Source organism: Pholis gunnellus (genome assembly GCF_910591455.1).
Source record: "Pholis gunnellus genome assembly, chromosome: 18".
NCBI classification, from domain to species: Eukaryota; Metazoa; Chordata; class Actinopteri; order Perciformes; family Pholidae; genus Pholis; species Pholis gunnellus.
The window spans coordinates 14246041-14271615 of record NC_136545.1 but is presented as its reverse complement, the minus strand read 5'-3'; the positions used below and the strand labels follow the sequence as shown (position 1 = coordinate 14271615).

The following is a 25575-nucleotide window of genomic DNA, read 5'->3' as shown; positions in this document are numbered from 1 at the left end:
TGATGGGAACAATCACACAACCAATCAGAAATAAGAACAATATGTATCACTAATCTTTGATGTTTTTGAAAGGTGGGAATCTGGATCCAAGGATCCAATCCTCAAACTGGGCAGGTTTGAAAACAACAGCAATATACTTAATTTCTCAAGATCAAATTGTGTCAAAATGGTTTATAAAAGCACCAAAGAGAATACAAATGTGACCATTGTGACCCATGGTCGATTATGTAATTAAAAAGGACGTGTTTGGCTTTTAGGAACATTGATGAAACAGTACTATGACGTATTTTGGAGTAATGTAGATGGAGTCAGGAAAATGCATGTCCCTTTCATACGGACTGACTAAAGTTACTATAACCCGGTGAAAAACAATACAACATTCCCAAGAGTACGTAATAGATGCAGGCAGATGGTTTTGTTTTTGTAAAATGGGCTGCCTCACAAATGAGAAACAAATTTGAGTTTAAATCTGAAATCAGCTTACTTCAATCTCATTTTGCTTTTGTTGCTCCTTGTTGTCTGTAATGAGCTGCTGCCATGCACAAGATCCAACAGAGATATACGGCCAAAGGATTAAGGCAAAAACACAACCAAACGTAGAGCAAGAGACCAAAAACATTTTTTTTAGAGAAAACAACAGCATATAAGAGTATGAAGTAGCTGATTTGAGGAGCTTATTATGTCAAATGTACAAGTCGGGTTTCATTAAAATAAGTGGTTTCCATTGCAATAATGTAAAAGCACCGACAACAAACACAGTATAAACATACATTACTCTGAAGACTAGTGGCTGGTCGTTTGTGCTCGAGGAAAATTTTTTATTACAATCCTTAGTTTGTCAAAGCAGAAGCTCTGAATAATAAAGACATTTGATAAAACATTCATTTGACAAAACAGTCATTTAGTTAATATATATCCAAAATGACGAGTATAATAATACCATTTCATCTATGTTTTCTAAATGTAATCATAGATATAGCTTATGACAGTGATATTATGGGAATGATGGAAAAAACATAACAATTATAAGAGAGTTATATACATTGTATAAAAATGTTTGCCTTTCGTGGAATTACAGTTGTTTTCTTTCATAATTTTTCTTGCATCACATGTACAGTAGACCAGCATATTAGATATATTCAATACGTATTCTGTCTTATCCTCTATTTAGTGGGGTGAAGGATGCTGGGAGGTGCATGGATGTGTGCCTCTACACATATAATACATGGATACATAGAGCCATAAATATTTATCAATCGCATTATACACATTAACATGTTGCTACCAGCATATTGATGACACAAAAGAGGTACACTGAGGAGTGCTGACAAGCCACAGGACCTGATACACTGCAACCCAAACAACAGGATTGTAAACATCACAGCACTGACGTACGTGATGCCTCAAAACGACCAACAATCCATTGATAAGTAGTCAAAGCGATGAATGTAATATCATCTTACAGCATTTGTATATTACATACAAATGTATTTATATAAATACAAATAATGAATTCATTACAGATAGAATTAGTATATTATTGAAAAGAAATATATGAATATGCTTATTATTGTGCAGCCATGTGTGCCACCACTGGTGCATAAGGGTAACTATTGAATGTTCAGACAAGCAGACCGATGATAGAGAGCAGAGATCAAATAAGATGAGTAAAAAGAGGAATACTCATCGCTGGAATTAAACAGCAAAAAACACAATGACAATATTCTATCAAAACTGATAACTAAGTGCCAAACATCAGGGAAAAAAATTACAATAAAAGAAATATTCAATACTTTAAAAGATGACAATTTAGCTAATATCTTGTTTAAAAAGTCCTCATAAAGAGTTGAAATAGAATTGAGCCTCAACAGAAACTTAACAGTATAAGGATTGCAAAGATTGTATTTTTGCATGGCCATCAAATTATTTCCTGTTTTACTGTTAGGTGTTCGTGTTATTGTGTCCACTCTGTGTACTTCCTGTCAAAAACTCCCGTGTCTCTGGGAAAACTGAAATTGCTCTTTAAGGCTTGTTGTTCACCAGTGCAATGCTGCTCTCTTATGGTGAGCCTCGGATACTGCAGAGACCTCTTCATTATACGACAATAAGCCTTCATTGAAACTGGAACAGTCTATTATGTAATATGTATATTTAGCATTTAATGTGTGAGTAACAAACTCCATATGGTAATGTTGTAAATACATATAATAATAAATGGATAATCCTCTATTAATATTAACGTAACTATGAAGTAATAAAATGTATTTAATAAATACAAATATTAATGAAAGCAGTATGTGCATTTTGTGCATGTCTAAGAGATATAAACAAATGTGTGAAACAGGACCATGCCAATGATTTTACTATGACTAGATACATTATACATGGGCAGCCATTGTTCAGAGAAGGTAGAGAGCACTAGTAAACAGACTGTATGCCTGCCTGGCACAAGTGGAATATGTATATATAGTATAGTATGATGTAACAACAGAAAAGCAACACACTTTTTATTTCAGCACAGGTGTAACTAATGGGACAGAAGATGGATCTGATTATAAACCTAGAGAACGAGAGCAAAATAAATCTAAATTGCTTTGGACATTCCTTTTTGTCGATTCTTGAGGGTTAAAAAACGATTGATTAAAGATGTAAATTTCATAACTATCATTGTTGCTTTTTCAGTCATGGGTATTGCTTGTCAGAGAAATAGTTAAGATTTGAAAACATGTCTTTAGGGGCTTTAAAAAGAATGACACAATCATGAGTCATGTCCCAGGTACTGTAACGACTGTGGCCCAGAACAAACTTTAACCCAAAGGCACCACACATAGACAGTCAGAGTGACAAAGCAATGCAACAGAATTAATGTTATGATCCGACTGGAGTTTAGACCGGTATTTTCTTCTGGAAATCTAAGGGTTTTAGCAACCTGCGGAGTGTGACGACCCCTCCCTTCCACTAGGGGTCTGTGTCCTGTTTGTCTCTTTTTGTCTTTCAGGTTGTTGCTCATCACCTGATGGGACACACCTGAGCCTGGCGGGAGTGCCAGGTATAAAGACTCAGCACCTGAACAGAGATGCCCTTTTCTTCTGCTCCTCTTCGTTGGCGGACACAGCTGCTTATTTGTTTTGTTAGTTTGTTAGTTTAGGTTGTGTTCTTCAAATAAATACATGTCTCGTCTTGTCTTCCTTTATGTTACAGCCTTTGAGCCGGGCTGTAACAGCAGGAGCTGTTATTTCTGATTCAAGACTCAATTTTAAGACTCAATATTTTAGAAAATGGATATATAGTGTGATTGAAGAGTTAACTCAAAATATGAAAGTAAAAACCAAAGTACCCTGTAATGTTTGAGACGAGGAACAAGGAGGCTGGGACTATATGAACGTTTTAATTAGATATACTGCATGAATGACTGTAAACAAAGCCCAGTTAATTAACAACTCCTGAAATTCTTGTTCCTGCTGGCTTAACTTCCCACCTGAGGCCCAGGTATGCCCTGGGACGCATTGACGTCACTGCTGAGTGTGGGCACAGGTGAACCTTCTGACCACACCCATCTGCTCTGTGATGTCGTCAGAGGAAAAGCATTTTTGAAGGAGAGGCAACAGCAACAAAACATCGAGACAATAAAGTTATTCTGAATGTGTCTGTGCACGAAATGTGTTTCCACGTGTGATACATAGTTTGGCCTCGCTCACCAGCCGAGCACATTCAAAGGCTCTAACGCACAAAGCAACTCTCCGGCCTGTGACGTAACTTTGGGGGGGCGGGGCCCGTGTGATTTTACGGTTTATTTGCACAATAGCTCACTTCCTGAGCAGCTTTTCATTGCTGTGGTGAATGTGGGAAGAGGGGAGGGAGAAAGAAAACAGTGTTGGAGACCAGGAGCAAAGGGGGGGGGGAGGAGGGAGGGAGGGAGGGAGTGACAGAGACGCGGAACGACAGAAAGAAGAAAAGGGTAGCTGTCTCTGGAAGGAGATCATTGTGAGGCGGCCCTCATAGCGGGAGGAAGCAAGCTAGGAGGCGGGCAGGCTAGCAGCGGTTCTATGGCTCAGTCGGCTGCGAACGGTGTGGACCAGGACCTGGCCAGCAAGAGGCTGCACTCAAGGTAGGACACCGGGGTGGGGGGCGGGGGGGTCAGCTGATAGGTCTGTCCTTGAATGGCTGTCAGGAGAAAGAGGGAGGGAGCGGCTGGAGGGACAGAACACTGGGAGGATAATAGGGAGCTGCCAGCTCAGGGCTTTGCTTACCGAGGAGGAGTCAGGCGGGCGGAACTTGACCAGCCAGCTTTCACTGATTTAAAGCTCAAGACCCCGGCCACGGTTGCAGCCAGAGCCCGGTTCCAAGCCTCATTCCTGGCTCGGGTCATTGAGCTGCTGTGGCTGGAATGTACAGACTGAAAGGAGCCTCGTCAGATGTGGACGTTGGAGCAGTGTGTGTGTGTGTGCGCGCGTGTGTGTGTGTGAGTGCATGGCTTTGGTTTAAACTTGCCATGTGGGTGCAGAACCGTACCACATGTACACAGTCAGGAGATCTCATGGAAGAACCCTGCACACAGATGCACCATAAAGGTGTTGTGTGGGGAGATGGATTTGTGTTGCAGTGTCACTTTACCCCTTATTTGCATATTTGGTGTTCATGTCGTGACCATGTTCACTTTTGCAAAGTTACTCTCTTTAAACTCTCCTAAAACAGCTTTTAACTGTCTTTCGATAGGAGTCCTAAATAAGAAGCATCAATAGTTCATTTTCATTATCAATACATTCTCGTTGAATGTATTGCTCGTCAGAAAATAGTGAAAGAGGCCCATTACGACACGTTCAAAAGCATCAAATCCTCACTTTTGAGAAGTTGAAAGCAAATATATATTTGGCATTTTTTTTTATTAACAGTTATTAACTGACAGAATGTTTCAGCCCTACTTATGAATGTTTGTTTGACAGTTGCACCAATTAGCCCGTGGGTGCAGTTTATCTGTTTGCCTTTCTGTCAAGTCATATCTTGACACCACACATCAGATATTGTTAAAACTTGTCAGAATGACGCATCTCTTGTTTTAATATTTTGACATTTTGGAAATTACTAATCAACACACGACACTGGTTACGTTGTATTAGCGTGCCTCCACGTCTTTGTTCGTCAGTCAACTAGGATAATTCAGACGTAACACCCACGGATTATGCAAAAATTGTGGGGAAATTATCTATGAAATAATAACTGTAACATGTTCCAAAGGAACGGTTGGCGGGGAGTGCTGCGAGTCAAATCAAGGTAATATAGCGTGTAACCGTGTATTAAACTTTGATACAACTTTATTACTAAAGTACATACAACAGAACAGATTTTCTCTCATTACATCCCCTTTTTATTTGAAGCCCAGTGTCTGTGACACAGAGTGGACTGCTGGGAATGTTAATAAGGGTTGAAAGTTTTGGAAGTGACTTTCATAAAACCTTCAAGATTGTCCATGAGACAGACACACACACACACACACACACACACACACACACACACACACACAGTAAGTCACAGTGCTGGTCATGATCATATGGCCAGGTCTACCCTCACTGACTGCTTTCTCTCTATTTTACAAACCGGTAGAGTCAATAGAGGACCTTTCTGCAATGAGGGTTGGTTGTGGATATATTTTTGTGTGTGTGTGCGTTTTTGTCTGGAGTTGCTAAGGAAACACAGACCAGACACAAAAGAATATTATCTGCGGGGTCTTTGTCAACAAACGAGCACAACGCTTCCGTTTTTTCCGGCCTTTGGTTCCAGATATTAATTCAGTTTATTGGATATTAGCATGAAACAGTGCCAGGCTATTGATGGAAGCAACTCTGAAGTATTCTGACGCATCAGATAACTGATTCTGTAAATTAGACGGCAGTCTGGACTGAAGCATTAGTCACACTTGCAGCTGTATCTCCTTATTTACAGCGTTATCCAGAAGAAGGTGTGATTACGTCACCTCATCAATCTTATGTTCTCTCAACGTTCTTCTGTCGTTAGGACCATATTACGTGATTTTTGCCCCTTTTAATATTATCAAAACAGCGTTAAGAGAAACTGAATCAAAGAAAATGATAAAAAATGCAGCTTTACAAGCGAGTCGGACAAAAGAGGAAAGTAGGAGACGGCTCTGCTCGTAACGAAGGACACATTCCTCGAGAGTTTCTCTTTGGTTTCCCTGACAACTGGCCGTGGCACTCTGTAATTGTGGCCGGATTACTCCGAGCACAGAGTGTCTGAGCTCAGCCAAGAATAACGGGGAGCGCAGTGTTGAACCCTGAATAAATAGGGAATAAGGATCCATAAAAAAAAGAAAAGAAATATTTTTTTCAGAGGAAATACATTTTTATCAAAATGATATGCTCAGGATTTAATTGGGACATATCTCACATTCAGGTTGTGGCTGCATATTGAATCTATTCAAAAGTTCCCTGTTTATTATAATTGAATTGGTTTATGGGACTTTTCATTCATATATAATATAATGGAAGAGGTAGTGTACAGCAGCAGGTGTGTATTGCAGCATTTCAATTACGGTGTCAACTATTTAAGTTGTAAAATCTATTTTTAAAATATCTAGGAATGCAACTAAAGGTTATTTTCATGCTTAATTAATCTGCTGTTTATAACACTGGCCCTTCAACTACTTCCTGTTACTGAAGTGCCAAACCAAATATATTCCGTTTACAATGATGTAAAACACAATAGGGCTGCAACTCAATCATTTCCATGCATTATGGCATAATGTTGTTCATTCATCTATTGATGGTTTTGTCTGTTAAACGTTACAGCCCAAGGTGATGCACTGTATGTTGATGGCTTGTTCGACAAACTCCAAAACTCCAAATACATCCTGTTTACTATACAGAAGGGCCATGTCATAGTTCAGCCTCCACACTACCTCACTTGCTCCCTGAAACCTGTCCAGTGCACTCTGTGCTGTCATGGGAACAACGCTGGGAGACTGTCTCTTTTTAGACCACAGGCAGGCTATTATGGGATGATTGTCTCCCAAACAGGCCAATTAGAGTGGTAGTCAGAGGAGGGAATGGTGGACCGCGCCGCACACGTCCATTCTTACTCCAAAGATGACAAGAATTAGAGTAACTGTGAAAATCCTCTCTTGAAAAGTAATCCTTTTCTTTCTTTTTGTCTTGCCGTCCCCATCTGTCCTTCCTTCTGCCGGTTAGCCCTCAAGCTAGCTCTCACGCGGCACCTTTTAGTTCACCGACTTTGATCAAGCAGAGTGACGATATATTGGCCTTTAACTTAACACTGCACCACTTAAGTTATTTAACAATGTCGCCAGGCGCTCTTAAAGCTACACCCCTTTTTTTTTTCCTCCACAATCTGTTTTACAGTTCAGGATTTTACAATTGGCTCGTGGTTTACAGAGGCCCCTTCAACATCTGCTGCTGGACTCGGTATCCTTATGTCTTCCTCCTCATCTTTTATCTTTCCTTTGAGACCGCGCCTCTGTAATTACCTGCTTCAACTTGACTCCTTATCACTATCACGCTCCCACGAAGACACTGACTGCACTGCTGACCTTGCAACGCCTTCAGCAGCCACCTTTTGAGTGGATGGATGCTATAGGTTTCTATGCTACCGCTCCTTGATACATTGTCGTGCAATGGAAACGGTTCAGCTCCCTCTTGTATTGTATACTGTGTCCATCCTGTACTCCTTCCATCAGACGGGGTCCTTGCCAATACATTTGTTTTCCCGTATCGCCCCCTGCTAGAAAGTGATACAAGTATACGAGGGGAAAGAAAAATTCCAAAGACCATCTGTGGGTCACTGCCAAAGTCAAACGATGTTTTTTGTTATCAGATCAAAGAGGACACGCCTCTCTCCTGTTATGACCTCAGCCTGCAGTGCCAGCATCTGTTTTTTTTCCGGAGAGGTCAGCACACCTTTTTTCACAAAAGACATCGGAAAATGTCGTAGTAACAAAAGCACAGGTGGGAATAATACAACGATTGAACGACTGAACTCTGTGTTGCTGCTTTGGTCCTGGTATTGTGCCTGCTGGCTCACTGTTACGGCTTACTGGTGATGCTTGAATCGAATACAACCACAATCAATGTTATTAGTAACACCTGTGCTTTTCCTTCTCTGACTCAGAGTGGTCACAGTCAAACACTGTGTAACCGACACAACTGGTACGTCTAAAGGCAGGCAAAGTAGTGGGTTTGCCGAAAAGAAAATATAAATGTTTAGCATGAAACAAACAGGTGAAGTTAATGAAGTGATTAGAGGTGTAGAGGGATTCTTTCAGTGGAAGGACCTCGGGTTATTGTGCCTGCTGTCACGGCTTACTGTAATAGAATACCGTTAATGTTATTAGTTACACCTCTGGCAAGATCGTATGACGTCTCACCGGCCTGACACCGAGACGCGTCAGCAGCACATTAGCAGAGCCGACACAAGGTGCGTTCAGGGACAGTAACCGCGTTTTGGCAGCGTAAGAATACGCTTTTAAGTGCGTCTAGCGTGACTGAAAGTTACCCATTTCCTCCATGAGGAATCTGCATTAAATATATTGAGCTTTTTTAAGTTTTCATTACTTGGAAGTGAGAATTACTTTAATCGTGTATGTCTTGTAGTAGTTGCTACATTATTTGTTCCAATAGATAAATTAACAAAACAATAAAAACATACACATAACGTCTGTTTATTTCGAGTGACAATAACTAAAATAAATGTGTGCACTCATTCTTGGTATTTATTGCCCCTTGAACTCCTCTTCACTCACCGTCTAATTGGTCTTGCTTGGTGACCTAATAATGTTTCTGCCAGTGTCAGCAGATAGTGGGATTAGACCGGGCCAATCGGTTCACTGAGTTGTCACTACCAAGGAGGTGCAGATCACTGGATTAGCAATTGTCTCCCTCGCTGTCATCCGTCCTCTCTGTCTCTCATTGGAGCAACGGTCAAGCTTAGAAGCATTGCACTGGCTTTGTCGTCCCCTGACTGTAGGCCTGCTCTCACCCAAATTGTCCTCTGCACTACACCCCCAAGCCACCCTTTTCAAAGCGTGGCTTGTTATGGCAAGTCAGAACAATGGATCTTACTGTCACAGGTTGAAGAGGATTGTGAGTGAACTGAATGACTTTACAGCAACGGGAAAACTTCTTGATTTAAATTCAGTTGGATGAGTGAAACATGCCCTAAACTGCTAATAAACACAACCGTGACTGGAACTGCTGGATTCTCTGTGGGATTTTAGGGTTCATCGTTGAGTTTTTGGAACGTTCTCGATGACTTGAAAAGCAGATGTGATTTTATTTTATTTTTGGCTAGACTGTGTCTAGAAAATCCAGTTGGGTTGCGTCCAGGTTTGCTGCAACATTGCTGACATTTTTTATTCTAAGTTATTGAGTGGACAACACGGAGAAATTTCATCTGAATCAGCTACGTCAGCTGATATCCCTTAACATCTCAACACTGCACTATCGATGATAACTGCACTGCTTGAGTGGACTGCATCTCTCACAGTTTTTTGACCATAGCTTGTTCACCCTTTGCCCTCATGGCAGCTGAGCCTTGCCCTCTGTCTGGAGCAGAGAGAGCCGTGTGTAGACTGGTCCACTGTGGACCCAGACCTCAGGCGACGCTGAGGCTGTTGCACTTGGAGCTGCAGGTGTTTGTGGACAAAACACGAACCAAGCAGAAGCACAGGTACTGCTTGAACGCTGCAAAAGGACCACAGTCATGTGGGGATTTTGTTGCTTGGCAAGCAAGGTTTTGCAAAACAAATGACCTTTATGCACACTGACACAGGACAAGTTGAGATAAATGCATTTGTCCAAGAAGATCATGTTGGTAATGTAAATAACTGTTAAGTACCTGTTGCAATTATCCTTTTGGCTTACCATTGCATAGACAGTCATGTGTTTGGGAGACATTTGTATTTACATTTTCCTTTTACTGCAGAAGGGCTTGTATTGAGTGAATTGTGCTTTATTGAATTTAAGATGACCAACATGACACGGAATCAAAATAGTAGTCTGAGTGCAACAGCAATGATGTAAACATTCCAGTGTCCCTTAACATATTCATGTTGAGCAACAGGTAGATCAAATAAATAGATATAAAAAATAAGATGGGGCCCTGACCAGTGTAAAGGGATAATAAATGACAGAGCAGGAGTGTAAAGAGGTGGAGGACGTGGAGTGTTTCTTCAATGCACCTCTGAAACAAGTGGATGCTTTGAGTTTCCTGCTAAAGCTGCAGATGAAACTACATATGGCACTCGGTATTTCTTCGCTATACATTTTCAACGGTGCCATTTGTAAAACCGATTAGATTTGAGGATAATCCTTGCTTAACTCTTAAATTCTAGTACCGTATCTGGAATTTAGAGCTACGGCCAAATCGGCTGGCCTCTAGTTTATCCTGGATTATACAAAGAATCTGGGGTGTATACTTTCTGGATGAAACTCACTGACGAGGCCTTGGTGTGTGTGTGTGTGTGTGTGTGGGTGTGTGTGAGGAATGCGTGGTAGTACACACAGTAGATGTCTTATGGTCCCACACACACATTTTTGGCTTAATACATCAATATTTTGGAACGTGATTTTGTTTTCCTCTTGAAATTCCTCTCACATAATGCCTGCTTTCTGATTTTATTTTGAACAAATAGTATATTTTTTATCTTAATGTCTTTTCAAAGAAAGAGTTACTGAACACAACCATTAAAAAAAAAAGCAGTAATGTGTGAGAGGTACAACACCTTTTTCAAGGTGCTCATCCCTCAGCCTTGAACTCAGTTGCTAAGGCAACAGTCCGTAGATTTGGCTACAGACCTTGTTGTCATGGTGATACTGGCAATTTGTTCCTCACCCTGAGAAGATGTTGCACTGCCACCATGATAAAGTGTCAATATCAAGACACAACTCTTATTTGGTACGAATCGGGAGAGGTCAAGAAGCCTTTTACAACGCAGAAACAAAGAAATAACACATTCTTCCATCTCTGATGGTGCTCAAATATTGATCATGTTTTCTGTCTTCTGTGTGTGCGTGTGTGTGTGTGTGTGTGTGGACACCATTAAGGATGGAGGCCTCTTGCTTGGAGTTGGCCTTGGAAGGGGAGCGGCTGTGCAAGGCGGGGGACTTTAAAGGGGGGACAGCGTTTTTTGAGGCAGCCGTGCAGGTCGGCACGGACGACCTGAAGACCCTCAGTGCCATCTACAGCCAGCTGGGCAACGCCTACTTCTACCTCAAAGAGTACGGCAAAGCCCTGGAGTACCACAAACACGACCTTACCTTGGCCAGGTGAGCAATGTTCACTTTAATAGCTGCTACCGACCGCATAGTATTAGTTACTGTATTTCTTTTTGCATATAATATAATAAAAATGACTAATTTAGATGGTTTTATGTACCTTGTATTCATGTTTATCTATTTGATGTTAAATGCTCCATTGTTGAAACATTGGCTTTAATAGGGCCTTGATAATTGCCCTGTGGAAGGAGATATTATGTGTTTATGATGTTTTATTTATCCAGGCAATGCAAAATCGATACAAAAACAAAAGCGATACACATTTCGCATCATCAAGCCGGTTGAAAATCTGCAAAGTTTCCCTTTTTTAAATTTGAATTTGAGAGGTATTTTCATCCAGTCAGATATTTGATATATGTTTGAAACTTTGCCTGTAATTTGACTTTACATGATCAACAGAAAAACATCCGCGTCTTGTTTTTACAAATCTCTCTCTCCCGTCTTGGAGAAAAGCCGGTACATGTTTATCCCAGCATTCAAAACCACATGAAACCCAGACAGAAAGTGAAGTTTATGATTTGTTGGTGCTTGTTTGTTTTGGTGGCTTAAAGCACTGAAACAGGCACTGAAATACAGTGGACAGCTCTGTAGCCTGATTGCAATTCAATTAGGAAACTGATAAAAGCTTAATGATTTTGGCTAATAAAGAAAACTTTGAAGCTGGGTTATAGTTATTCACATCAGGAGTCGACTCATTTATGCATTCAGAGTTCTCTATAGGAGGAATGACATGATAATGATTCTGCCATTTGATGTCCGGACCAGATGCATAAAGAGCTTTAAGGGGTTCATATATTAACATTGAGTTAAGACAATGAAAAAGTGAGGGGACTTTCTAATAGCAACAGCTGACCATACCAGCTGGATATTTAGCTTTCCTGAGTAATGTGGTCCCCTGCAGAGAGTGCAGCTGCTTCTTCTTAGCAGGCAACTAATCAAAGACCTCAGGAGGATTCACTTAGTGGCATTACAGTCTCACCGGGGCCACTGGGACCTGGACCTATGAGTGAGCAACCAATTGAAAATGTACTGTACAGCATCTCCTAATTAAATCTTTTTACACAACCTTAATGGATGTTGCTTAGCTAAGTGAAGTTTACATTAAACAAAAAAAACTCTAGCTCCCACCAGGGAATATCAAAAAAAAAAGTGTGTTTTTGCTTTCTCAGAACAATAGGAGACAGAATTGGAGAAGGCAAAGCCAGTGGCAACCTTGGTAACACATTAAAGGTGTTGGCGCGCTTTGATGAGGCTGTGGTCTGCTGTCAAAGACACCTGGATATTTCTCAAGAGCAGGGAGACAAGGTAACATGCATGCTTGTTTATTTAATTCATAAAGTCTCCTTAAAAATGTACAAACATCACATTCAGTATGTAGTAATGTAGTATTTTTTTCGTTTTTTTCTGAGCATCATGAAAGTGTAAATGCATCATCGATACTAATACTTTTCAAATACTTAAGCACAAATAATTATCTGGAAGCAAAAAAGAAATGAACAGAAAAATGACCCATAGTGACGCGCGTATCATCGCGATATCTAGAGCTAGATCTTCAAGCAGCCTTTTTCAGTTTGTCTAACCTTTCTCTTTCGTGTTGTGTCGTTTGTGTTGCGTTGTGTGATTTGCAGGTCGGAGAGGCCCGAGCGCTGTATAACATCGGCAACGTGTTTCATGCGAAGGGCAAACAGCAGTTATGGGGCTGCAGCCAGGAACCAGGGGACCTGCCTCCGGATGTCAGAGACACTCTGCAACGGGCTACCGGCTTCTATGAGTATGTGTTGTCGAGTCGTGAACTCATACACGGATGGTATAATACAGGAAATCTAAATCACAGTGCTAGCCCAGACAAGTGAGCTTAACAGCATTACGTGGTGTCAAAAATGGATTTAAAACGCCACAATATTGATGGATTTAGAATATTTAGCTTTTCCAAAAAAATACGTCCGGAAATATTGTCGCTAATTTGATCCCTGCTTTGACTCACCTCTGGCAGTTATCATCCCGAACATTAGTCTTGAATACATGTTCCTGCGTGGCACACCTTGACGTGTTTATTACATTTCACAATTCTTGTCAAGCAGCAGTCCTGACTTGATTTCCTGAGATCTTGCTCACTTATATTCAGCATAACATTTACTTGGATTTGCCACTATTCATTGTCCCATTTATTTTCACAACCCCCTCAGTCCCCGACGCTTAAAAGCAACCGCACAGAGAGCTGCCGCTGTCAAACGTGATTCATGATGAGATGAGTCGGTATTCGACAGAAAAGTTACTCCACATTGTTGCAGAAGATTTCCGTTTTTTTTTTCATCAGACCACAGAATTGACTCCATGCTCTGTGTTACAAATGCCTCATGGCAAACCCCAGGCTCATGTATGCCTCTCTGTTAAAAAGCGGTTCCTTCAGGCCAATCTGCCTCATAGCCCTAGTTTTGTGAAACACTACACACTGCTGTTCTTTTGACAAGATCTTTTCTCACAGCTGATTTGTTCTTGGGTTGCTCAGTCTTGGGTGGACAAAAGCCTTTTTGATAAGTGTTTTTTTCACCCTTAATGCTAAAAATGTTATCTCCAAACTATTATCTGAATGTGTTATTTGAATTTCCTTGTAGAGTTTCTAATCTGACAAGTTTATCGAGATATTCTACATTTCTTTCTAAATCTTCTTCTTGATCACAGCTGGACTCTCAGGGATATTTCAATTAAATGTAATGCAAGTAGTGTCATCTAGGAGTGCAGCTGCAAAGGAGGGAATACATTACTGAATACATTATGGCAGTAAATAAGAGCAACACATAAAGCACACTTTAATTGTGTGGATCATGTGGAGATATGCAAAAAATAAGAACAGTAAGCGTTTATTGTGTGTCATAACTAATCATAATAAACATATACCATTGTTTACCAATTTGTGTAAGTATATTATAGACTTATATTTTGATATTGTGTAATGTTAACACAATGTAATTTCCATACTACTACTAAATGGGTGTACTTTTGTCTCTAGGATGAACTTGTGTTTGGTCAAAGAACTCGGAGACCGAGCGGCTCAGGGGAGGGCCTATGGGAACCTGGGCAACACCCACTACCTGCTGGGAAACTTTGTCGAAGCTATCAAGTTCCACCGTCAGGTAACTCACGATGGTTACCAGCATCATGGTAACGACACCAGATAAGAGACGTCGGCCTCTGTGTTGTGCCAGTACAGAGCAGTGACCTTGCTTTAGATCAGGTTTCACAAATCCTGTGAACATGAACGCATCTTCCTGTTTTATGCACAGCACGTTTTTGGTTCGCCTTGTCCAAACCATCACCATGCACGATAAAATGTGGTTTGCTGGTGTTTTGGTGGCTTGTGCACATGCTGTGTGGCTATGACATCCTAGCCAGGGATCGTCCTCCCTGCAGCCACAGTTCCACACAGTAAATGTGCAGACTTTGGTGGTGATCACGTTCACCTGCTTGTGTGCGTGCTTCTGACGTGCAGCCCCAGAAGCAAACAAGTGGTTGCTTCCCGGGTGGAGAAGCAGGCTACTGTGCATTTGCCTCCTTTGCAGAGAAAAGATCTTACCTAGTTTGCTTTGCACAGACTCCCGTCTCGCTAGAAATTTTACATGCAAAATAGCAGTCTCCAATGCACAGCAAGTTTGAGAGTGAAGGAGGGACTTACTTGTGTTATTGTAGTGAGTGCAAGGACAGGGACAGAGGGACACAGGCTAAAGACAATATAGTGTTTCATTGAAACCTGTGTTATTTTCCTGTAGGATGCTCGCGTGAGATGATCGCTCATGCTGGTCCTCGCTTCTGTTGCGAGTAAATAACACCGGTGGTGAGCTTTTCAGTGGATCACGATCCACCTCACCCTGAAGCAACACAGTGTGCAGAGATTGATGGCCTCTCATTGGGAAAAAAAAAAAGAAATGGAGGAAATTGGTTTCTTGGAGAATCAGTCACAGGCATGGCTTCAGGCTCCCCATGTTTTCTGCCACTCTTCATTGTAAACCACTCTTCTTTTTTTTCCTCATGGGAGAAGCCGGCCTCTCATCTCTTCCCCATTACAAATCTATCATTGTGCCGTAGAGGAGAGCACACTTCCTTTAAAGGGATTCGTAGGTGATTTGATGCACCACCGCTGCTGCTGCAGCAGCACATCTTTTCATGGGATTGTGTGCCCAACAGAGCTTTCAGCATGACCTTGTGTAATAGCCTCTGCGTGTACATTGTGTAAAAGGAACACGGGGCAAAGTAAGACTTGAGTAGTTCAGGTTTACACATTAGCTGCTATAATTAAGAGGCATTTTTTTAAGATGTTGTGCTAGTTTAGTTTGACTTGACCTCCCTGCTCTTGTCACTCACAGCGATTATCCATAGCCAAAGAATTCGGGGACAAAGCGGCAGAACGGCGAGCCTACAGTAACCTCGGCAATGCCCTGATATTCCTGGGCCAGTTCAACACAGCCACCGAATACTACAGGTGAGGAAAGAGGGGAGCCTGACATCTAGTGGAGGGAAGGTGAAGTGAAGCAGTTTCAGCAAAAGTAAAAAGGGGACTGAAGCACAAATTAAGAAAATGACAAAAAGAAGAAAACTCTTGAAAAAACAAAAAGTTCTGTAAGACTATATTTTCATTCGATGTTGCCTTCTAAATCTTCAGTGTTTCCTTCACTCAATTTGTTCCTCTGTTTATTTGTCCATAGGAAAACCTTGCAGCTGTCCAGGCAGCTGAGGGACCAGGTGATGGAGGCTCAGGCCTGTTACAGTCTTGGAAACACCTACACTCTTTTGCAGCAGTACGAGCGGGCCATAGACTACCACCTGAAACACCTGTACATAGCCCAGGAGCTTACTGATAGGTAGGACTGAGCCATACCTCTATCTATGCATGCACACAGACATGCATGAGCGAAGGACTAGTTTTTTTTTAAACATTTGTCTGCATGTTCATGTCTCATTAGAGTTGGTGAGGGCCGGGCCTGCTGGAGTCTGGGAAATGCATACGTGTCTCTACAGAACCACAAACAAGCTCTCCACTATGCCCGAAAGCATCTGGACATATCTAAAGAAGTGAGACTTATTTTTTATTTTTTTTAATGTAGTATTTGGTATATTGAGACTCCTTGCATTCAACCTAATTTGACTCATCTGGCTCTGTTTGTCTCTTTGTCCCTGCCTCTGAATTTCTTCCTCAGATTGGAGACAGAAATGGGGAACTGACAGCCAGACTGAATGTGGAGCAGCTGATGGAGGCGTTGGGGGTCACTGAGAGCGACCTTTCACCTTCCAGTTCAGAGTTTGAGATGCAAGGTAACACTACAAGTTATTTTTACCTTTTATACGACATATACTGTGGTAAACAGTGAGCTTTAGAGGTGCTGGTTGGCAGATTTTGTTACCGTCAAACAGAGTCGAGCTAGCTTTTCCCCCGTTTCCAGTTTTTATGCTAAGCTAACTATTTGCAGATTCATATTTAACAGACAGACAAGATCTCAATCTCTTAAGAACATCTCTACACATACAAATTCACTGAGTGGGAGAGTCTGATTTAAGAGAACCCAGAATATGTTTTTCATCTACTCTCCATTGAATGTTAATAATGGAATTATACTTGAAAACTCTGCTCATGAAAATGTCATAATTCTACATGCTCAGACAATGTGACAGGCAGAGAGGCAATGTCCATTTGGTTTTACACAGACCAGGCTGAATGTCCCTAATTTAAGTAATGACATTAATGTTTGCATCTCTTTTTATGATTCATTCTGCTCTAGATAATGTAGAATATTTAAATTCATGTGCAACTGTACAGTATGTTTAGAAAGTTACTCGGTTTCCTTAGTCAAGGTGCACGAGAGCTTTGCTTGTATTTGTGTTTGTGTGTTTGAATGTGAGTGTAAAGGTCTATTTGCACTCTGCAAACCGTGGTTAGGGGGAAGCTGTCTTGAAGCTTTACTTGCCCTCCCATCTCACAGAAATAGGAACAAAAAATGAACCCTCCGCCGGGCAGAAGCTTACACCCATGTCCTACATTTTACTCCCCGGTGCGGAGCTGGCAAACAGACTCCCATTCAGATCGTTTGGTTGTCCCTCCTATCCACAGCGAACATCATGGGACCATTGCTGACCCTGGGGGGGGCCATGATACACTGGGTTAAGAGGGTTGTCTGGTACCCGCAAGGTCGACAGTTCAACCCTTGGCTGGGACGTGTCGTGTGTCGAAGTGTCCGTGAGCAAGACACTGAACCCCTAACTGCTCCCTGGGCGCTTTTCAGCAGCCCACTGCTCCCTATAAGGGATGGGTTAAATGCAGAGGTCAAATTTTGTGTATGTGTAAATGTATATGACAATAAAAAGACATCACATTGACCCGAGAATTGCTCGATTTAATTGTGTTTGAAGAATTCTTCAGTTGTGAGATGAGTTGTTTTAATGTTATTTAATGAGCTTTTCATTTTCTTATGTTTTTTTTTACTGTAGGAGCAAGACCCAAATTCACCAAGCGAAACAGCATGGACAGTGTAGAGCTGTGGAAGTACTCGTCAGATAAGGTGAATATCTCCCTCACATTTCACTCCAGAGGGACATGCGCCTGTTAATGTGAGCCACGCACCTCTCACCAAAGAACTATCAGTCCCGCTCTAACAATAAGTTCCTTTACTGCAGAATGGAGAGAACCAAGACTTGGAACGTATACCCACGAGATCCAAGAGTCAAGTGTCGCAGCCAGGCAAAAGAAAAGGCTACCCTGACAGTCAGTCCTCGGATGAAAGGCTGTGGTTGGACTCCCCCGTGGACACTGACGACATCACTGTGCAAGTCCCACCTCCAGTGCCAGTGAGTAGCTGCAGTTTATTTTATTATTAGCTTCTTACCGTGACCCAGGTTTGCTCCTTAAGCGGTGCCGGATATAAACTTGCCTACGGACAGAGCCAGGCTAGCTGTTTCCCCCCTGTTTCCAGTCTTTATGCTAAGCTAAGCTAACCGACTGGTACCGGTCACTAAATATTTACCATTAAATATAAAATATAAAAGTGCTATCAATCTTTTTAGATCTATTTTTGGCTTCAGCCTGATAATCGTTTCCACTTCAGCCCCCTGAAGTGTTTCATATTAGCTTATTCTGAAAGAGATTTTCTCATATTGTTTAATAATATGGAACTGATGTATCATTGAAACTGTGATTATAAAATGTAAGTTTTGCACTCTCCGACACCACACGCCACTGCACTCACTGTTTCCAGAATTATTCAAATGAAATCACTTTTGAGACTTAAAAAAGTTAAAAAGCCTGTTGATGGAGCAACACAGATGTATTTTCCTTTAAACAGAAGAAAAGACTGCTGAGGCTTTACATTTTATTTCTAAGCAGCCCACCAAAGTGTGTGATAACAGGCCCTAGTTCAAATTTGCCCTAAATTGAAGCCTTTTAATTCAATCACTGAGAGCCCACCTGAGAGAAGATGGGTTTAATTCTTCTCCTAGAAAGCATCAAGAGGACTGAAATGCTGACTGCTGAATTCAACCTAACAACCTTTTTCCCTTCTCGTCTGTTCATCCGCCTGTCCAAAAATGTCTTCGGGGCTTCTGCTTTAAAGAGAAAATTAGAGAAATTACAGGGATTAAATTGGGATCACTTCCCTTAATTTCCCCTGAGGTTCTCCGGTGTTATGTTAGAAGTCAGATACAGTGTAAAAGGTGTCTTCTCATTAAATGACAACAGCGCTCCATTTGCTGTGAACTAGATTCTTAATGAATATGCCGTTTCACAGCTGTTGTATCTCTACAAAGCTGTGCCCCCACAGCACCTAATCGTGCCTTTCTTCTGTGACAATGCTAATTGTTGTAATCAGCAAGCTGACATTCTAGAAAAGACTGAAAATTACTGGGATGCGTGATGGTGGCTCATCACAAAAGGACTCGAAAGCTAAATGTCGGTAATCCTGGTGACTTTGAAGCACACCCTTTTTCAATCTTCTAAAGCCAGCTGTGTGTCTGTGAACAGTTTGTGATTTTTCTTTATTTTTAGGATGTATCCCGAGGAGCAGTTAAAAAAGAAATAGAGCACCAACTTTTTGGGACCATCAAAGTTATCAGAATGAAGTTCACATTCTAGCATTATGTCTTAAGAACCAGTTTAAATCGTGTCAGGGTGCAACAAGCAACAAACATCTAATTAGATAACTACAATGGACAATGTTGGTTGTCAATCGATCAGTGCCGCATTTCAAAGCAAGGATTTCAATCTGCTTCAGGCTTTGTATAGATTGACTGTGACTGATGCTGTTGATGTCATGGGGCTGTAAGGACACACGGCACATAGGTGACAAAACATTCTCAACACAAGATCAACCGACTCTCTCGGTTCGTAGCTTTCAAACGTGTCACACGGCCTTCATCGGCGGATAGAGTTTGTTTAAATTTGAATGGACTTCTCATAAATGCTGGCCTAAAACTTGACAGTTCAACAGCACTTGATAAAACAAGTGGAGCTTTCTACCATACCACATGGTCTTCATCAGCAGATCCAGGACTCATTTGTTTAAAATGTTAAGCTAAGTTAGTTCCTTTCATCCTTCCTCTGTTATTAATTAAGATATTAACACAAAAGGTTAGAAAGTGCATTTTATTGATATATTCTAGTAAAAACTGCCCCCCCCCCCCCCCCCCCCCCACACACACGTGTCCTACCTTTATCTCCTCTCTCCCTCGTCACATGTTTCCTTCTCTCTTGTTCTGCCCCTCTGGCCTACTTGATTAATTGGACATTACAGAGAGGGAAGTGAAGAGATCCACACAGAGGGCAAGGACAGAAACGGCCATAAGTCTCCACTGATTGGTCTGCAAAGAGCAAGTAAATAACAATAGATTGTTTTTTTTTTTATGTGCGTGTCAGAAGATATCCTTTTGTTTTGAATGGTGTATTATAGAACTTATAGTTTTTCGAAAGAATCGAGTGCGCACATCGATGCTTCTTGTCATTTGATTCGTTGATCGCTGCTGGCTGCCAATGTTGGCATGCAATTTACTCATGACTGTACCCCTGCACCCGTCTTTCCGCCCCCACCCCTTTTCTCCCCTCCTCCCATTTGTTCCCCTCCAGCTCACCCCTATGCTGATAATGTGACCTTGATCACAGAGCTGCTGCCCTCCCCACAGGGTCAACCTCCCCCTGCTTCCCATAATGAGTTGTTTTCCCACAGTGGATGAACAGGATAGAAATGGCCTGCAGGAGAGAGAGAGGGAGGGAGGGAGGGAGAGAGAGAGAGAGAGAAAAAGAGAGGGAGACAAATTGGATGGTTGAGATTAAAGGAAGGCTGGAACAGAGGGATACAACAGGAGAGGAACTGTTGAGGGAGGTAGTCTAGTACAGCAAGGGAGCAAAGAGAGAGAGAGAGAGAGAGAGAGAGAGAGAGAGAGAGAGAGAGAGAGAGAGAGAGAGAGTGAAGTGGTGGGTGAAAGTAGGGGAGACAGAGGTGTGAGTCAGGCGTGAGGACCGAGCGAGAGGGAAAGCGAGAGAGAGAGAGGGAGAGACAAAGCAACAGTGCTGCCGGTAAGATATTTCATTTATGTTTTACAGCTTGAACAACAGAACGGTGTAAAGGAGACCCGAGGTTATTCACTTTCTTTTCCTTTAGATCTTTGGTGTATGTATTTGTGTATGCATATCTATTTTACCCTACTTAAAGGTAAGTTAAAGCTCAGTTTTGTTTGAAGCGTAGTTTGATTTCCAACAGAAAAAGAGTTAAAGGGGGAGAACATATTGCTAGAATAGAGGTGAGGGAAATCAGCTGTCTGCTGACGCTGACCTACTTCACATCTCGCTGTAAGGCAAAGTGGTTTTAACTTTATCCACTAGTTGTGTTAGAGATGTCACAGATTCTTCTACCTCGTGGTATATTGTTGAACTTGTAAATCGCGATTTTTAATAGGGGCAGTTTGTTAAGACGGAAGAAAGAAGTGTAGTCAAAAAGCTTTTATAATAGAGACTCTGTTCTCCTTCTGTGATGCTGACTCTTACCGCGTCCCCCGGTAACCGGCTGATGATCACAAACTGCTCCTGCAATGGAGTGATTGTTGTTCAGCAGTTAAAATGAGTCCTGATCCATCGTTAGTTTAGTTAATCAACGTTTAGTCAGTTTAAGAATTCTTATTGCAGAATGACATGATACTGTATCTATGAACTGACCTGCATAATGTAGTTTAATATTTTGAGAATTATGAATATTCTATATAGTAACTCTTCAGTCGATGACTCTTGATGCTTGAATAATATGCCTTTTTATCTCACAATTTCAGTAGCTTCATTCTAACGATTCATTCTAAAGTTTTGCTCACAATCGAGATGCATGTTGTTGAGATAGTTAAGAAAAAATCCTTTTTAATTAAGTTTGAATTATTTCTCTGGTTAGGTTTTCTGGGAGCTTTGCTTTGCTCTTGGTGTTTCAGATTTGACGGGTTTTACTCTTCGGGCTTATCCACATTTTTCGTGAACCTCTCCTTGGAACCGGCCCCAGGCATTTCTAAGTAGAGCCCTTTAAATTCTGAGGAATTCAGCCTATTATAGTACTTTTAGTTTATTTACTTTAGAAATACAGATATTATTATATTGCTTTAGCCTTTTCTGAAAATCTAAATTAAATTGTTGGCAGTTTAATATTTTTCAGTCGGTCAGCAGCTTATTCTTTTTTTTATTTTGGCCCAGAATATTTGAGTCGTGCCGGTTAAACAGAATACATTCCACATCTGCTTTGCTGCCTCTGCGTATGTTGTTGCAAAGCTCAAGCCAGACTCTGACACTGGATGAGCATCATTCGGTTTGATGTAAGAGAGCACCTCTCTGTGTTAAAGCAGCGCTGACACAGGCGAGTTGTGAGGATGTAACACATTAACAGCATTCAGTCAGTCAGTGATTGAATTATTGATCAGCTGATCATTGATTGGAGCTAAATGCTTGTTTCCAGCCCTGCCAAGTTGCATTTAGTTGGTTTCTAAGTGTGAAAGTTTAAACTAATAAAAAATGTTTGATTTACTTTTCTCTTGTTAGATCAATAAACTAAATAAACCAAACATATAGCAAAAAAACAGTACAACTATTACAGCTGTATCTGTTGATATTTGTACAGGGTGCCACTATGTGGGCCATTTTACTTGAAAACAAATGGCTTGTTTATTTTTACATGAGATTTTCTGATATTGTACCACCTTCAGTATCGAGGCCAAGGCCAGCCCACGTGAGTTAATCAGATCAGTTTTTCTCATCCACACGCTGGCCGTCTTGAAAATCCTCATCGTCATCATGCAGATCTCGCAGATCATATTTCTTGTATATAGGAGTGGTTCAACATAATTATGTAGTCCAGTAAGATCTAGCTCTGAAGCGTGGCAGAATTTCTCCTGTAATATCCATATTCAGTCTTGTGCTAACCAATGACGAGTGTTTTACCAACTTTGTCATAATTCCTCTTCCAGAAGCTGGGCCGTGACCCGTCCGATGAAGACTGCTTCTTTGACCTCCTCAGCAAGTTCCAGAGCAGCCGCATGGACGACCAGCGCTGCCATCTTGATGAGCCACAGAACGGAGACAACGGGGAAGGCGCCGCGAACTCCGTGCCGTCCCTGAACGAAATAATAGGTTGGTTGAGAACAGTATTCCCATACCTGTTTGGTCCTTTTTTTGTATTGGCTATTTTAAGGACACATGAACTCCTTTTTTGGATAACTGGACTCCTTTTCTTTTCTCCTAGATCCTGCAATCACCACTTCCCCCCAGACTGAGGAGCTGTTTGATTTGATTGCCAGCTCCCAGAGCCGCCGTCTAGATGACCAGCGGGTTAATGTTGGGAACCTACCGGGACTGAGGATCACTCATAACAATCTGGGACACCTGGTGGGCGAGGGAGATCATCAAGAACCCAGCGATGACTTCTTCAACATGCTTATCAAGTGCCAGGTGAGGCCACAACTCGCATGACAAAACTCAAGGGTTTACTCCTCTTTGATTCCTAATTCTTCGTCTTATAATTGAGATTGTCGTACAAGGAGTATGCCGCAGTCTCAGTCACTCTAAATGTATCTGTCTCTCTGTCTGTAGTCCTCTAGGATTGATGATCAGCGGTGCTCCCCACCAGAAGCTGGCCCCCACGCCCCCACAGTGCCTGACGAAGACTTCTTCAGTCTAATCCAGAGGGTGCAGGCCAAGCGCATGGACGAGCAGCGCGTCCACTTGCCCTCGGACGACCAGGACGACCAGGACGACCCTCCGTCCCCTGATCCTGAGCCGCCTGGCGGTTTTTCCAGCTAGGACTTGGTGAATGATGCTGCATAATCTCACGTCAAAGAAAATACAAGCGGAGGAAAAGAAAGAGGGACGAGCCAACATTTAAGGACGGCGCGGAAGGGTGAACTAACAAGATTTTTAATAACAAGACAAATTCCATGTGCAATAGGTGGTGGCCCTGTCAAATGTTGCTCAATGTGTTATGTTCTAAATGTGCGTTAATATAAGGGGAAAACAATTAGAACTCAAGCTCGATGCTGTAAGAAGGAAATACATTTGGGATAACATGAACTTATGTACTCGATCTAATGCCTTAATCAGCATTTCTTTTTTTTTTCAGACTCAAGATTGTATTCCCTGCTGTCAGATGTGTTCTGTAGAGGCACGTGATGGGCATACAGTGTAATATGGACCATTAATGAGCAGAGCGACAGCATGAGTCGTGGGAATCACAAAGATATGATGATAGTAACTATGTCGATGAACATCAGAGAAATGACCGATTTGCACAGAAATCTTAACCAGTTTTATAAAGATATGAAATATAATGTATATACCAAGTGTCTTTATCAAACAAGTTGAACTCTGATCAATAGTGCTTTATCATTCACTGTTTGTGGTTCCCACTGCTCATAGACAACTAGTGTTATTTGTGCAGTAACAGTATTAGGGATCATCATCCAGTAAAACTGCTTTGGTCAGTTTAAACTTTCCACTGATTGATAATCGCGCTTCATTTTCTTTCGGACAAAGTAATACGATTCCTTTTTAAATAGACAGACTGAGTGAAATACGAGACTTCCCACATAAATGTTATTTATGTGCGTTTGTGCGAGGATTCAAGCTCCAGTTATGTGTTTCTGCTTAGCTTTGAAAGTAATGCAATCTGCTGCCCATAATGTTCTCAACATCTGAGAACGGACTACTGCTTACTGCCATTATTAGCATCACTTAGCATAGATGTAGAAGCAGATGGATGTGTCATATTGTGACGAATCTAATACCGTGAACAATATTGAAGCACTACTAGTACTACTAGTGTGCTGCCTCCCTGTGGTCAGAGCCTTGTATTACCTCTGTGAAATACAGAGTGCAATCTATTTGGGCTGAAAGGCATTCCCTACATCTTGAATATTTGTAGGCCAACATTATAATAATATTATTGCCACACAGTACAAGTATGATGATTCTGAAAACATTCCTCTGGTTTCAGCAACAGTGTTTTTGCCAACTTGCCAATCATCTCATAAAGGTCACAGAGTATCGTTTCAGTTCAGTGTTCATTTCTATATTATTCTTTGCCATACAAGTTCCCAAATCAGCAGGAGAGGTACAAACTGCAGAAAGTACATTTTAATCGGCTAAGAGTTTGAAACCTTTTGCTGTGAAGAGCATCTGTATATTGGTACTGTGCAGAAAGAAGTGGACCTTGCCTATGGGCTTGGTTTTCATTCTTAAGTAGTGCATACCTCAATTTTTTTACCTCAAAGCTCCTGAACTGAGATGTTGAGTTCTGAACCAGAATGGATCGTGTACCAGGTTCTCAGAGGTTGTGTTTGATTCATCTAACTTTGATAAAGAACACATTGGGAGCTAAAGTAAATATTTTCTTTTTCTGTTTTTTTGTTTTTTTTTGGTGAATTAACAAAAGTACTTTGTACGCTTCTATTTGTCTTTGCCATAATTTGTACATGTAAATATATTTTGTATTTATGTTCCATATGAGGACATGAATATGTCCCCTCATGCTTTTAATAAAAATGTTTCGGATGTTTATTTGGGTTCTGTTTTTTTTGTTTTTGGCAAAATTATGAATGGTGTCATTACAGTATCGGTACACATCAACTCATGAGGAAGATTACATGAGCAACACTGACCTCTATAGCGTAGAAATATCATCACATTCGGTACGTTGGAAAAATAAATGGATTGACCCAAACTCTAATCCTTAGAACATAGCACGAGAGGCTGACCACGTTTAGTGTGGTTGCATCA

The 25575-nt window shown here is 41.4% G+C and overlaps 1 protein-coding gene across 2 annotated transcripts; it reads left to right on the top strand.

Annotated features, from left to right (window-relative positions):
- The first annotated feature begins 3951 nt into the window (after positions 1–3951).
- Positions 3952–25331, top strand: gpsm1b (G protein signaling modulator 1b). 2 transcript variants are annotated; one of them, XR_013767503.1, is made up of 15 exons: positions 3952–4108; positions 11073–11294; positions 12473–12608; positions 12932–13074; positions 14314–14437; positions 15665–15780; positions 16004–16159; positions 16262–16370; positions 16496–16610; positions 17781–17851; positions 17967–18137; positions 22773–22935; positions 23048–23253; positions 23395–23701; positions 23921–25331. XR_013767503.1 is itself a non-coding variant. In XM_079179339.1 (14 exons), exons 1-14 carry the CDS (start codon positions 4047–4049, stop codon positions 23602–23604), a joined length of 2004 nt encoding a protein of 667 aa, XP_079035465.1. In that variant the 5' UTR covers positions 3952–4046; the 3' UTR covers positions 23605–25331. The 2 variants fall into 2 exon arrangements, 1 of the variants encoding a protein (XP_079035465.1); XM_079179339.1 differs by having other exon boundaries at positions 23395–25331.
- The last annotated feature ends 244 nt before the right edge of the window (positions 25332–25575 follow it).

Bases quoted from the DNA above. Each gene is read 5' to 3' on its own strand.
- gpsm1b (XM_079179339.1), top strand. From the start codon at position 4,047: ATGGCTCAGTCGGCTGCGAACGGTGTGGACCAGGACCTGGCCAGCAAG. The intron at 16,611-17,780 runs GTAACACTACAA...TTTTTACTGTAG, and splicing joins TTCAGAGTTTGAGATGCAAG to GAGCAAGACCCAAATTCACC. The intron at 22,936-23,047 runs GTTGGTTGAGAA...CTTTTCTCCTAG, and splicing joins GTCCCTGAACGAAATAATAG to ATCCTGCAATCACCACTTCC.